The sequence below is a fragment of the Thermoascus crustaceus genome (assembly GCF_041956765.1).
Source record: "Thermoascus crustaceus strain CBS 181.67 unplaced genomic scaffold VTN00scaffold_12, whole genome shotgun sequence".
NCBI classification, from domain to species: domain Eukaryota; kingdom Fungi; phylum Ascomycota; class Eurotiomycetes; order Eurotiales; family Thermoascaceae; genus Thermoascus; species Thermoascus crustaceus.
The window spans coordinates 79,893-93,181 of NW_027192538.1; the positions used below are offsets into that span (position 1 = coordinate 79,893).

General features: G+C 54.1%; 5 protein-coding genes across 5 annotated transcripts in view; 4 read left to right on the forward strand and 1 right to left on the reverse strand.

Annotated features, from left to right (window-relative positions):
* The window catches only part of VTN00DRAFT_3079 (uncharacterized protein), a gene marked incomplete at both ends in the record, with an annotated part of 2,408 nt that extends 1,082 nt beyond the window's left edge, over nt 1-1,326 (reverse strand). Inside the window, 2 exons of the mRNA XM_069429356.1 lie at nt 15-897; nt 957-1,326. Of these exons, the coding sequence (XP_069283072.1) occupies nt 15-897; nt 957-1,326 (1,253 nt within the window). The remainder of the gene's footprint in view (nt 1-14; nt 898-956) is intronic.
* Nucleotides 1,327-3,039: 1,713 nt separating this feature from the next.
* VTN00DRAFT_3080 (uncharacterized protein) lies at nt 3,040-5,489 on the forward strand (the record flags this gene model as incomplete). Its single annotated transcript, XM_069429358.1, has 7 exons — nt 3,040-3,842; nt 3,917-4,022; nt 4,073-4,723; nt 4,798-4,879; nt 4,942-5,082; nt 5,133-5,268; nt 5,330-5,489. 7 exons carry the CDS (start codon nt 3,040-3,042, stop codon nt 5,487-5,489), a joined length of 2,079 nt encoding a protein of 692 aa, XP_069283073.1.
* Nucleotides 5,490-6,471: 982 nt separating this feature from the next.
* VTN00DRAFT_3081 (uncharacterized protein) lies at nt 6,472-7,166 on the forward strand (the record flags this gene model as incomplete). Its single annotated transcript, XM_069429359.1, has 2 exons — nt 6,472-6,627; nt 6,714-7,166. 2 exons carry the CDS (start codon nt 6,472-6,474, stop codon nt 7,164-7,166), a joined length of 609 nt encoding a protein of 202 aa, XP_069283074.1.
* A 2,600-nt stretch (nt 7,167-9,766) lies between these two features.
* Nucleotides 9,767-10,612, forward strand: VTN00DRAFT_3082 (uncharacterized protein; the record flags this gene model as incomplete). Its single annotated transcript, XM_069429360.1, has 1 exon — nt 9,767-10,612. One exon carries the CDS (start codon nt 9,767-9,769, stop codon nt 10,610-10,612), a length of 846 nt encoding a protein of 281 aa, XP_069283075.1.
* Nucleotides 10,613-10,963: 351 nt separating this feature from the next.
* VTN00DRAFT_3083 (uncharacterized protein) lies at nt 10,964-12,891 on the forward strand (the record flags this gene model as incomplete). The annotated part of the gene is made up of 2 exons (XM_069429361.1): nt 10,964-11,417; nt 11,495-12,891. The coding sequence occupies 2 exons, from the start codon at nt 10,964-10,966 to the stop codon at nt 12,889-12,891; spliced, it is 1,851 nt and encodes a 616-aa protein (XP_069283076.1).
* Nucleotides 12,892-13,289: the final 398 nt, after the last annotated feature.

Below are 13,289 nucleotides of genomic sequence, written 5' to 3' on the forward strand. Positions count from 1 at the left end.
GAAAGAAGACATACTGCGAAAACATATGCGGACTCTTGATCAACACCTCCCCCTCATCGCCCTCCGACAGCTTCACCTCGACACCAGGCATGGGCACGCCAACACTCCCCTCAGGAACATCCCCCGCGCCCTGCCTCTCAAACGGCACACTGAATCCCACCCCGAACTCCGTCGCCCCGTATCTCGTCAATATACCCCTCCCCCCAAGAACCTCCGTCCAGAACTTCTGCACCGGACTCGGCAACGCCGACGTCCCACACAGCAACGCCCTCAGCCGTCTTGCACCGTCGACATACTCTCTCAATTCCGCCTCCGGCAACCGCTTCAGCGTCTGCTCATAGTACCGCATCATGCGCATATAGATCGTCGGCACGCCCGAGAAGAACGTCAACCCATCCTTATCAGTCCTCTTCCACCGTTCCCACGTCCACGCGGGATCAAAGCTCCCTGATCTAAACTCGACACACGCCCCCGCATTCAAGAACGGGACGAAATTGATCCCGATCCCCGTGGCGTGGTGGACCGGCAGGACGTGCAGGATGACGTCCGTCTCACCTACACGATAATGGTCCGCGATGGACTCTCCAAAACTGTGAACGAAGTGTCGTCGGAGGACGGCGCCCTTGGGACGGCCCGTCGTGCCCGAAGTGAAGATGACCACGCCGGCGGCGTTGTCGTCGAGCGCGCGGGAGGAGGAGACGAGGATGTCGCTGGCGGGGAGGGGGGAGGGGCGGAAGGAGGGCGCGATGGGGAGGCAGAAGATGTCTGTGTTGGATTTCTTCTTGACGAGTGTCGTTAATGATGTTCCTAGTGATATGGCGCCCGAGGAGGCGAGGATCCCGACGCAGTTGGCTTTGAGGATGAAGTAGGATGCTTCTTCAACTGGGAGGACGACCGCTATATATTCCTCTATCAGCTCCTTCACCCGTGCAGACCTAGATACTACAAGGACCTACTCATCGGCACGACCGCCGCTCCCAGCGCCACGATCGCCACAAACGCAACCGCATACTCGTACCCACCGGGCGCGAGCAGCGCAACATACACATCCTCTCCATTCTTCAACGCTTTCCTCGCAGCCGGCGAGAGCGTATCGTTCAACGTCTTCCGCAGCGCGAGCGCGTCCGTCAGGAGCTGGAGGTACGTCTTCTCGACGCCGAGGGTGACGTCCCGGATGGCGAGGCGCGGAGGCTGGCGGTGCGCGTAGCGGACGAGTCTGTTGAAGAAGGGTGAGTTGGGGAGGATGGTGTCGCCGGTGTGAGGGGGGACGAGCTCGTCGCGGTCTATTCGTGCTGGGTCGGGGTCTGGAGGGGGTTGGGGGTCCATGGCTGGTAGGGTAAATTGTCTATTTATCTACAAGAAGGTCTTGATAATAACAGAGGGGTACGAAGGCACATGTTTACAGTGCAGGTAGTATATCCTGCCACTGCTTGAATAAGTATATCAACCCAGAACCAAGGCCCTCGCAATGTTCAATGGACTCCACACCGATCGGAATCCTCTGCAAAACTCACTCACGCTCACTACCCTTTCTTTTGCACAGCCGAACTCCGCAAAACCCCCCTCCCAGGTGCAGTATGCTAACCGGCTATCTCGCGGGAGCGGAGATGGGAGTTCGAGCCGGACAGCCGAATTGCCCCGGATTTTGTTGGTAGACTGGGGTATGTGGAGAATCTCCATGATAGAGTCAAGTCCAGTCCACTCAGGTACCCACCTACCCAGTAAAGTGGGTAGATGTAAAATAAAATATCGCTTTCAAGAATCTACAAACTACTCAGTAGAAACGTCTCTTTGGCAACTTTGACTGTGTGTAAAAAGCGACCCTCTCCCTCTCCCTGATCGAGTCCGAATGGAGACGCCAGAGGAGCAGAGCGACGCACGGTTGGTTCAAGATGGAGCTAAGCTCGAGACCTGCGGGTCCATGCTGCTATTCTGCAGTGTTATTTACTTCCTCATCTATCTGGAAATCGGTAAGTTAATCTGTAGAAGTACAGATTTAGATCTAGTTTTTTAACAGATGGCTGACATTGATAAAGGGTCACCACCGGCGCGGTTTAAGTATACAGTACGTTCATCGTCAACTTGCGAATAACTAAGATATAGTTCTCAATCGGCGAGGTATATATACGAAAATTGACTGCTGTATTCGGTGATACATGCTAACAAGATTATAGCGGTGATGGGTCTGGTGATCTTCAACAGTAAGAAATCACTTCTACATGCAAGTTGGAGCAGTGATTCACTGACAGTATTATATTAGGATCCAAGTTTATTGCCCTGATAGGCTGATTCCGGGGATGATGGAGAAGGAGGTTGCTTTCTATAGATCTAATAACAAGCAACTTCTGTCTTTTTCTATTTCTCTCTTTTTTTTTCTTCTATGTCGACTTCTTGCTTTTTTTCTCCGCTTCTGCTTTCCCCCTTCTCCTGTCTTTCTTTTTTCTCTTTGCTTTACAGGACAATTGTTTTAAGTTTAATTTTCTACCTGAAATCACCAGAAGCATTCTCTGGAGATGGTTTGACCGTGTTGAGCTTCGCAGGAAAGATGTATAAGACCAGGATAGTGTATAGGACCAAGGTTCTAGACAGTATATACTGTACATAGTATCTCAATTGGGTCGCACGAACCTTCAGACTAACAAAAAAGTAACTAAGATGACAAGGTGCTGCGAAAGTAGCCAAGCAGATAGTTTGTAGTAACATGGATTGATACGAACCCCGCTCCGGATCGACCCCAGATCAGCACAGCCGACTCGGCCCGCAATCTGGCGAACCTCCACTTTCCCCATCCCCGCGATCGAGATCGTTAGCTATGCCCGGCTATCGGCAACGTTCGGTGGCCAGCTTGTCTTCTCTATTCGACAAGCGAAGTCAGCAGCTAGCATGCCTAGGTTGACAGCAGCTCGGGGTCCTCCCAGGCTGCTTGTCTTGGCCAGGGAGAATAAAACGAAGAGCAGACTCGAGAGGCGTTGATACGGTTTTGTTTTTTGTTCAAAATACAATTGTCTTCTTTCTGGGACTGCTGCTACTGTAATCATCATGCCAGACTTCACAGATAACCTCCGTCCAGCTGAACCAGACGGGCCAACCACCCTGGCCAAGGAACGGTCGCAGTCCTCGCTGCGGGTCCACGAACTGGCAGAACACCTGCTTGGACGTGACGGCTTTCTCAAACGACAAGAACGGATCCTGCCAGTGCTGCAGAAGGAACCTCTCTTGGACAAGTCAACACAGCAGAACCTCTCCCGTCCAGACCGGTACAAACTCGGCCTCGCGCGAGCAAAACTGCTACGACGCCTCGCAGGCAAACATGGCTGGGACCATGAGGACTACAAGATGGCAGAGTACCTGGTGGACGACGTATCCCCGTACCTCCTGCACATGGACATGTTCGTGACGACGGTCCGCGAACAGGGCAGTGAGGAACAAAAAGCACACTGGCTGCCGCTGATCGAATCGTGGAAGATCATCGGCGCGTACGCGCAGACGGAGCTGGGCCACGGCAGCAACGTCAAGGGTCTCGAGCTCCAAGCCACGTGGGATCCAAAGACGAAGGAGTTCATCCTGCACAGCCCGACGTTGACCTCGAGCAAGTGGTGGAACGGGTCGCTGGGGCGGACGGCGAACCATGCCATCGTCGTTGCGCAGCTCTTGCTTCCCGAGTCGAATCCGGTGGGAGGACGCGTACCGGCCTACAAATCCTACGGGCCGCATCCGTTCATCGTTCAGGTCCGGGACATAAAGACCCATCAGCCTTTGGAGGGCGTCGTGATTGGGGATATTGGGCCGAAGTATGGATATCCGTCGATGGATAATGCGTATATGCTTTTTAAGGATTTCAGGTATGCCCCTTGTTACTGGCGTCTTCTTACACTGTTCATGTCTCTATGTTAGGTATTTTTAACCAAGCTATCAGAATACCACATTCTGCTATGCTTTCAAGATACGCTAGGGTAGACCCGAACACGGGAGAATATACGAAGCCTGAGAACCCGGCTGTCGTTTACGGCTCTTTGACTTTCGTACGTCGGTAGTCTCTGCTTATATATATATCAGGGTCTAATTTGATCAGGTTCGATCCAGAATTGTCAGCCATGCGCGCCTGGTCCTAGCCCGCGCGGTAACGGTGGCCGTCCGATATACCGCAATCCGACGACAGTTCAGAGACAGAGACGGCGATGGGACGGGACCCGAATTGGCTGTGCTGGACTATCCCACCGTTCAGATCCGGATCCTCCCTCTGCTGGCGACGACTTTCGCGCTGCACTACAGCGGTCTCGCGATGCGTCGAATCTACGAAGACGCGAGAAACAACATCGATCGCGGCGATTTCAGTCCCCTGGCCAATATGCATGTCATGTCGTCCGGGCTGAAGAGTTTGTGCACGACGCTTGCTGCGGACGGCATTGAGACCTGTAGACGGGCACTTGGTGGGCATGGTTTCGGTGGCGGAAGCGGTCTGATACAGCTTAACAACGATTATCTTTCGAAACCCACTGTTGAGGGCGACAATTGGATGATCACGCAGCAAATGGCAGCCTCTCTTATCAAGAAGTTGGCGGCAGTCGTGGAATCGGTAGACGCTCCGGCAAAGGATGCCACAGAGAAGAGCTTCAAGGAGTTCATCTTTGCGAGGAATCGAGGAGAGCAAAGCATCAATTACGGCATTTTAAGTGACGACGAGGCCATCGTCCGCGCTTTTGAGAGGCGGGCAGTGTCATTGGTAAGCTTATATTCTTTTACCATGCTTATTGTATTCATCAGTTCAAGGTAGCAGCATTTACTAACACGATACAGTCCTTCGAAGCCTATGAGGAGCGAGTGCTCAAGAAGAGCAAGTGGAACGACCTCATGATCAAGCTCCACCAGCTCAGCCGGGGTACGCTGTTATCTCTTCTGCTACATAACATATACAGATCATGGAAACTAATACATTCGCAGCATACTCGCAATACATCCTCGTGGAAAATTTTTACAACGCACTCAGATCTGAGGCAAGTCTCTCCAAGGAGACTATGACCGTAATGTGGGATCTATACCGACTCTTCTCCTTGTACACAATGAACGCTGAAGCGCGAGAACGTGAGTACTATAGTTTAACTCGCAGGTAGAGCAAAACTAACTCATACCAGTCCTCAACGCCGGTGCCGCCTCGAATGAGCAACTGAACGCACTCCCTTCCCGAATCCAGGACCTCATGGCCCGCATCCGCCCGCACGCCGTGAACTTGGTCGATGCGTGGAAGATCCCAGACTACCTCCTAGACAGGTGGGACCCCAATTTTACCTGCAGTTCAGTGGATAAAACGGTCTAATTAATACGTGTACAGCGCCCTCGGTCGGTACGACGGGAAGGTGTACGAGGACCTATTCAATCGCGCACACCGGCTGAACCCGCTCAACAAGATCACCTTCAATCCGAACTACTGGGAGGAGGAGATTGTGAAAGGGAGCCGGGACAATGGGAAGGATATACTGTGTAAACTGTGATTACATCTCTCTCAGCTGGAGTAAGCGTGGTGCACTCCATATCCTTTTAAAAAACGACTGCAAGGATATAGGTGCCCAAGGCAGGAATTATCGTCAACTTTCCATCCCCGCATGATTTATACGCATTCCTCTCATAATAGGCGCTATTATATACCTGATTACGATACAGTGTGTATGTCGATGTCGCCATGTTCCAGCTTTCCGCTTCCTTGGTTACTAGGACCATGTCGCTGCTCCTCCAAGGCTCAGACATCCCCTTCCATTCCAGTGCTTGTCCTTCTCTTCCTCTAGTTCTCCAATTCATGGCTCTTGGGTCAGTGTTACTGCCTCTCTGTTTGCATTGCAATACGGAGTTGAGGCTCTGTGTGTTGTTCTTGCAAGCAGAGATAACTCCTTGTGGATTTATATTAAAATAGGACACTGCATTGTGAGGTGTGTAGGCGGAACAAAGTAAAAACTTACTTAATATATGTGCTGTGCAGATATACATCTATTCTCAAAGTTCTCTCTCTCTCTCTGCCCACGTCAGAATGTGCCTTTTGGCTTATGACCTTGTGTCTTCGATAGAAAGATGGTAACTACTCCAGTCTCGGCTCTCGCAACCGCCATGGCTAGCCGAAAGAACCAATTAAAACCAACCCAAACATGTTGACTACCTAAATTCCGGCTTAACCCCGGGCCCCAAAACAGCCCCCGTATCTGATAGCAGATACGCAAATTTGTTGTGGACATGCATGCACAGGTAGAAAACCACAGGTGATAGACAATCACTGCAGGCATCGCCATATCGCCATAGCGTGGAAGAGTGCAGATTATGCGTCTTTGTTCCCGTTTACTATTGGCTCTGGCTCGTCCTACCCCGCTGAGAGTTCGACCGCGGTTGTTGTTGTGCCCTGGGTTATCAGGCTCATATCAGCTGGGAATAAGATACAGATACAGAGACGGATACCCTAGTACCCGTACCCCCCGGATAGTCCGAGCCATGAGCAGCGCTTCGAGTCCAAGTCCCTTGGTAGACGGCAACAGCCAAACTGTGGAGGAGAAGCATGAGAAGAAGGAGGAGGAGGAGGAGGAGACCAAGCTCTCGCCTATGGAGTTCAGAGCATATAACCGGTTGGCAGATCATATGGAGATGTTTGTAAGTACCTACCTACCTACACCATCCATTATTCAATAAATACCTACCTAGGTATTTAAAAAATCTCTGTATTAATTATCAACAAGCACAACCACTTCCGCCTCACCTGGAACGAGCTCTACAGCACCTGTACCTCGAAAACCAACCAGGATATGGACTTCCTCTCCACCCGCCGCCTCATCCAACTCGGCCTCCAATTCTGCTCCCAGCTCGGCGTCCACCATTCCATCGAGGAGGAGTACATCTTCCCCGAACTCGCGACCAAGATGCCCGAGTTCCGTCCGGGCAATTCGTCCCTGCTGGCCCAGCACGAGCAGATCCATGAGGGCATGGATCGGATGGAGGCGTATCTGAGAAGATGCTTGCGGGGGAAGATCGGGGAGGAGGATCAGGAGTTGAGGCTCGAAGAGGTGAAGCGGTTGATGGATGGGTTTGGGGAGGTGTTGTGGAGGCATCTGGATGAGGAGGTGAGGACGTTGGGGGCGGAGAATATGCGGAGGTATTGGACGTTGGAGGAGATGAGGAGGTTGCCTATATGATTTTCTTTATGAACTCTTTTTTTTCAATGGAGAAGTCACCTATTCTTGTCCTTTGTGATATGCTGGATTGACCGGGATTGTTGAACGTGAATACGCGGTTTTTTTTTGGTTTCAGTCGGATCGTATATAGATAGATAGTAAAGAAGACACTGTACATAAGTGCTCTAGGCAAGCTATTTTGGGAGTTTGAATGGCTTTGACATACACTTGTCCAAAATCCCAGCCAGAGTGTTCCTTTATTGCCTGTATCATTTAGAGTATGGATACAGATGGGAGATCAGCATCATGGGCGCCCCCGCTAAAACCTGTGCGTCTAGTATACATATCTGCCCTTGACCCAGTCCAGTCGATTAATCTACTCCGAGGGGGGCCCCGTCAAACGACTGGCGAAGGCTGATTGCGGCGGAAGCAATGGACGTACGGGCGTTAGGAGTTGGAAGAGTTAGGAAACTACCTCTGGAAAGCAGAGACCGCTACCACCGTCCCAAGAGGGGATCGTATCATGTCTCTTCTGCCTCGTGCCATCACTGCCCCCATTGACTCTGCTTTGTGGCGGTCTAATACGATTGTTGATAACGGCGATGCATGCACGGCACAACCTGCTGCATATATGCAGGCTGCTCCTGCAGGCGGTGAGACCATGACTCGCATCCATCCATCCATATCCAGACCAACTGACAACAACCATCACCATCCTACCTACCTAACCTATCGACTGTCTCCGATAAGCCGTCGACAACCCCTCATCCATAATGCCCTTGTACTATGGTCTCAACTACCTACACTCTACAGCGAGCTATGACCGGGGAACGCCCCGACGGTTCCAACCCGGGGACGATTCGACTGCCTGGACTAGGTACCTAGAGCCGAACCCCTCTCTCACTTCATATATCCTGGCATGGCATTCCGTTCCTTACTGCATGACGACGGCGGGGTAATGCATCGCACTCGCCATTCAAGCTTTCTGGGCAGAAAGGCTTATCGGTCTATCTACTGCGGAGGGCTGCTTCTTATCACGGCTATGGGCGGGGTCATGCAAGGTAAGCCTTGTACGGAACGGAGAATTAAAGCTGCTGCTGATGATGTACTGCGTACAGAGGACTGTAGACAGAGAGTATCCAAACAGGTTGCAGCAGACCGATATTTATATTTACCCCTCTCCGTTTGCACAGCCTCTCGAATGCAATAGTGCGAGGAAGAGCAATGTCAACATGATCAGTGTGCTGAGTCAGGGGGGCTTATATGAGGACCCTGCCAAGTAAACAAGCGATCCGTCGGGTACTCTGCTTTGCCTCGACATGGCAGTGATGATCGCAGGCAGACAGACTAGGGTCCTAAGCACGCGCGTCGGCATCCTTGAAACTTCTCCTCACGGTTGCAAAGCAGAAATACTGTGTCATCGGAAGTGCCTTGAAATGAAAAGCCCGCACGATTGCAGAAGTCGTGGACAGGGGACAGGGTCACCCCTGACGGACTTGGCTAAGACTTTTAGGGACTACGGCGCCCAAGCGCCATCGTCCATCCCTCCGGCGTGCAGATTCGTGGTGGAAACTTCATCTCCACATGGGCCCGCCAGCGGGGAACATGACAAAGAATAACAAAGAACAAGTCTTGGAACTAGAAGTTTTCTCGACTTCCACGCGATGCTTAGGGATGATACCTGCCATTGCATGCTACCGACGATGTCCGCTGAAAGAATATGGTTTCGTCCGACGCTATATTGTCGTCTTTGGGCCGCAACGACTTCGGCCTCGTCGAATCGTCAGCATTCGCCCGGACTACCCGGAGCGATCCCACCTCCTGCCCTCTACGTGCGCCTAAATTTCTTTAATTTGTTCCGCCGGCAAATCAGAGGCACGGGTCTCCAGGACAGGAACGAAACGCCATGGTGACCCCTCTCGCCAAGTACGCAGTTACTGAGCATTCGTCGGTCATTATCTGACGAATCGCCAGGTTGGGATCTTGCGCTCTCGACGTCGATCTTGGTCCCATTTGTCTGCTCTAGCCAGATGCTACGGAGCACGAGTCTCAGTCGAATTCTACAGACAGATAGCGACCTGCGCTGCCGAGATGAGCGCTCAAGCTTTCCACCCGCCTTGGGGCTGCAAGTGGCTCGAACCTTCTGGACCACGAACCTTCCCTCTGACCGCCACTACTGAGTAACTTTTTCTCTGGCTGTTCCTCTCCCCGGCTTCTGAATTGATCGTCGTGGTGGTATGCCGCTTGAGGGGATTGCACCAGCATTGTTGGTGGTGATGGGCGGGCTCAGCTCGCTGGTATCTGGGTGTATACTGTTGCATATGAACAGGGGTGTTCTCGCAACATCGAGCTACCACCAGGTTACCACAGATCTCATCTCGATAAGGTCACCATGGGGACCGAGTCTGACGCTTGTCTTCGAACTTTGACCCGCGCCAAGCCATGTGCTCATAGCGGCGCTCTAGGTCAAAGGCTATATATATTCTCGGGCTGGAGATCCCGGATTCACTGCAGACCTGCCAGTCCAAGCAGGTTGTTCAGTTTCTTTTTCTCCTTCAGACCATTGAACATATTCCCCGTTTGCTGAAGACTTTCTTCGGCGCCGCAGATCTTTTCCCACCATGAAATTCGCAGCAGCCCTTTTCACCAACCTGGTGTTGGCGGCAGCAGCCCTCGCTGCTCCGCGTGGAAGAGGCCTGGCCGAGCGTGTAAAGGCCAGAGGCCTATTCGCACACCTTTCTCATCCGTTGCTCCCTGACCTTTCTGACTTGTTGAACGGCGATCATGATCGTGAAAACACGGCTCACGGGGCAAATGTCCAGTACAGTGGCAACTGGGCGGGCGCGGTGATCGAGTCTCCTCCTCCCGGCCAGACATTCAACGAAGTTTCCGCCGTCTTCACCGTTCCGAATCCCTCCGCGGCCAGCGGCTCCGTTGGCGGATCATCAGCCGCATCCGCCTGGGTGGGCATCGACGGAGACACATACCAGAACGCCATCCTGCAGACGGGAGTCGACTTCACCGTCGACAGTTTCGGATCGGTCTCGTACAACGCCTGGTACGAGTGGTACCCCGACTATGCATACGACTTCTCGGGCATCTCGATCTCTGCGGGCGATGTCATCAGCCTGTCGGTCATCGCGAGCTCCAACAGCCAGGGAACGGTGGTGATTGAGAACCAGACGCAAGGGCAGAAAGTCACCCAGGCACTCAGCGCGCCGAGCCCGTCGAGCACGCTGGCCGGACAGAACGCCGAATGGATCATCGAGGACTTTCAGCAGAACGGACAGCTGGTCCCGTTTGCCAACTTCGGCACCGTCCTTTTCAACGATACGGTTGCCAAGACGTCCAGCCAGACCCTTGGCGCGAACGGTGCTACGATCCTCGAGATGCGACAGAACGGACAGATTCTTACGGAGGTGACGATTCCCAGCGCGTCGCAGGTCCAGGTCCAGTACAAGGGGTGAAGCATTCCTTGCCGTTAAAGCGGTCAGGGGGGGGGGATTAAATTGTACATAGGAGGGAAGGGGGACTGGCGCCGTCTCAGGGCCTAAGTGGTGTATATACGATTCGCGCAGCATAGTTTATCGGTTAGAACTTTTAATGATAGCAGCCTCAGCATGTTGTCCAGTATCTCTCCAGCGCATCTTCGGCAGATATGCCCGCATCGGCCGATAAGCCCGACATCACGTGGCGCGGGGGAAGCTCCCCGACTCGGACATCGATCTGATCTCGATCTCTCTCTTCCTCATCTCTGCATCTCTCTGTCTGGAGAGCACTAAATCGACATCTCTCCAGCTGTCCTTTGCCTTGCAGCCATGCTGCGGCAGCCCGTGCGGTCTCTTCGCCCATGCTATACCCCCGTGGCCCCGTCCGTCACCGCTCGTGACCCGACTCGACTGTCGTACGTCGTGCTGGTCTCAGCCCGCCGCGGTTTCTCCTCGTCATCGACCTCCCATCCGACCTGCTCGCAGTTCCACCGCTCAGATTTCACCGGCCAGCCCTTCACTGGCAGCTATGAGACCGGCCTGCCGACGGGAGGCCCGCTGGGGTCCGCTCCGGCTTTCGGAGCTCCGCGGCTGACGCCCAAGGTGCTGAAGCAGTACCTGGACCAGTTCGTCGTTGGACAGGATCGGGCGAAGAAGGTGTTGAGCGTTGCCGTCTACAACCATTACCAACGGGTGCAGGAGCTCCAGCGGCGGGAGGAGGAGCAGGAGGAGCTGCTGGCCCGGCGCGCGCGAAGGGAGGCGCTAGAGAGCCATCCAGTGGAGAGTATGTACCTGCTGCTGCTGCTGGAATCGGGGGACAGCAAGATGGGCTCGAGCTGACTACTGGTGGGATCTCAACAGATGAATTCCCCGGTCAACAACGGACGGTGCATTTCCCGGATCCGCAGGAATCGGCCACCTCCCCTCTCCACGAGCTACCAAACGCGGATACCTCACCATTGCAGCTGGAGAAGTCCAACATCCTCTTGCTGGGACCCTCCGGCGTGGGTAAGACGCTGATGGCGAAGACGCTTGCCCGAGTGCTGTCGGTCCCGTTCAGTATGTCCGACTGCACCCCGTTCACGCAGGCGGGCTACATCGGAGAGGACGCAGAGGTCTGCGTACACCGACTGCTGGCCGCCGCCAACTATAACGTCGAGCAGGCCGAGCGAGGGATCATCTGTCTGGACGAGGTGGACAAGCTCGCGACCGCCAAGGTCAGCCACGGCAAGGATGTCAGCGGTGAGGGTGTGCAGCAGGCCCTGTTGAAGCTCATCGAGGGCACGACCGTCCAGGTCCATGCAAAGCCGGAGAGGAACGCGCCTCGTGCAGGTGGACCGCAGAACAGCTCATATCCTTCCAACCATCCGCTGGGAAACCCTCCGTCAGGGGGTGCGTCGCCAAAGGGGGAGGTGTACAATGTCCGAACGGACAACATCCTGTTCATCTTCTCCGGGGCGTTCGTCGGGCTGAACAAGGTGGTCATGGACCGCATCTCGCGCGGATCGATCGGGTTTGGACAACCTGTGCGCGCGTCTTCGAACTCCAGCGACGCGCGAGGAGCAGCCCACTCTGCGAATGGCCCTCCGGTCCCGATCCTCCCAGGCTCGGAGGAGGAAGCGCTGTACAAGAAGCACCTCCCATTCTTCACCGCTGCGTCGCCCTCCAACGGTGAAGAACCGATGTACTTCAACCCTCTCGACCTCCTCACGCCCACTGACCTCCAGAACTACGGCTTCATCCCCGAGCTGGTCGGCCGTATCCCCGTCACCACCGCCCTCGCCCCGCTGACCCACCCTCTGCTCCTCCGCATCCTCACCGAACCCCGCAACTCGCTAGTCGCACAGTACACAACCCTCTTCTCCCTGTCCGGAATCGAGCTCCGCTTCACAACGCCCGCGCTGCACAAGATCGCTGCCAACGCCCTGGCCATGGGCACCGGCGCGCGTGCCCTGCGGACGGAGATGGAGATGCTCCTCAGCGACGCTATGTACGAGGCGCCCGGTTCGAGCGTGAAGTTCGTCCTGGTGTCGGAGGCTGTCGCGGAGCGCAAGGGGAAGCCCGTGTACCTGGGCCGGGGCCAGGGCGGCAAATTCCACTCCATGATCGCAGCGGAAGAAAGCGAGTGGGAGGAGAAGATGCGGCGCGAGAAGGCGAAGACGAAAGGACCGTCAGGCTCGAGGGGCGATTCCTCGCAGGCGTCCAATTTCGAGGAGTTTCGGAGTCGAGCGACCAAGGCGATGGGCGGGGAGCAGTAGAGTCCGACAGTCAGACTCGGAGTTGTAAACCAGTCCAGCCCAGTCCAGTCCGATTGGAACAGTTTCTCTCCTCAACAACACCCAGAAATAGAAACAAGGTCAAACGATGCATGAGCCAAAGGAACAACCCACGATGGCCGTCTGGATAATCCTTGTATATATCCCCGTGACGAAGTCCCTTTTATCTTGCTTGCCATTACTCTCCTCCTTGACCTATCTCGTCTGACCACCACGTTTCTTTCTTTCTTTCTACCCTGCTGGACTATCTATCTCTATCGACATTGATCAGGGCAGGACAAGGCAGGGCCATACACATTATTATCATATCTTTTTTCGGATGTCGCATATCATGTCTCGCTCCCGTTTTGGATTCGATGTTATCTGGTCTTGCTTAGTCC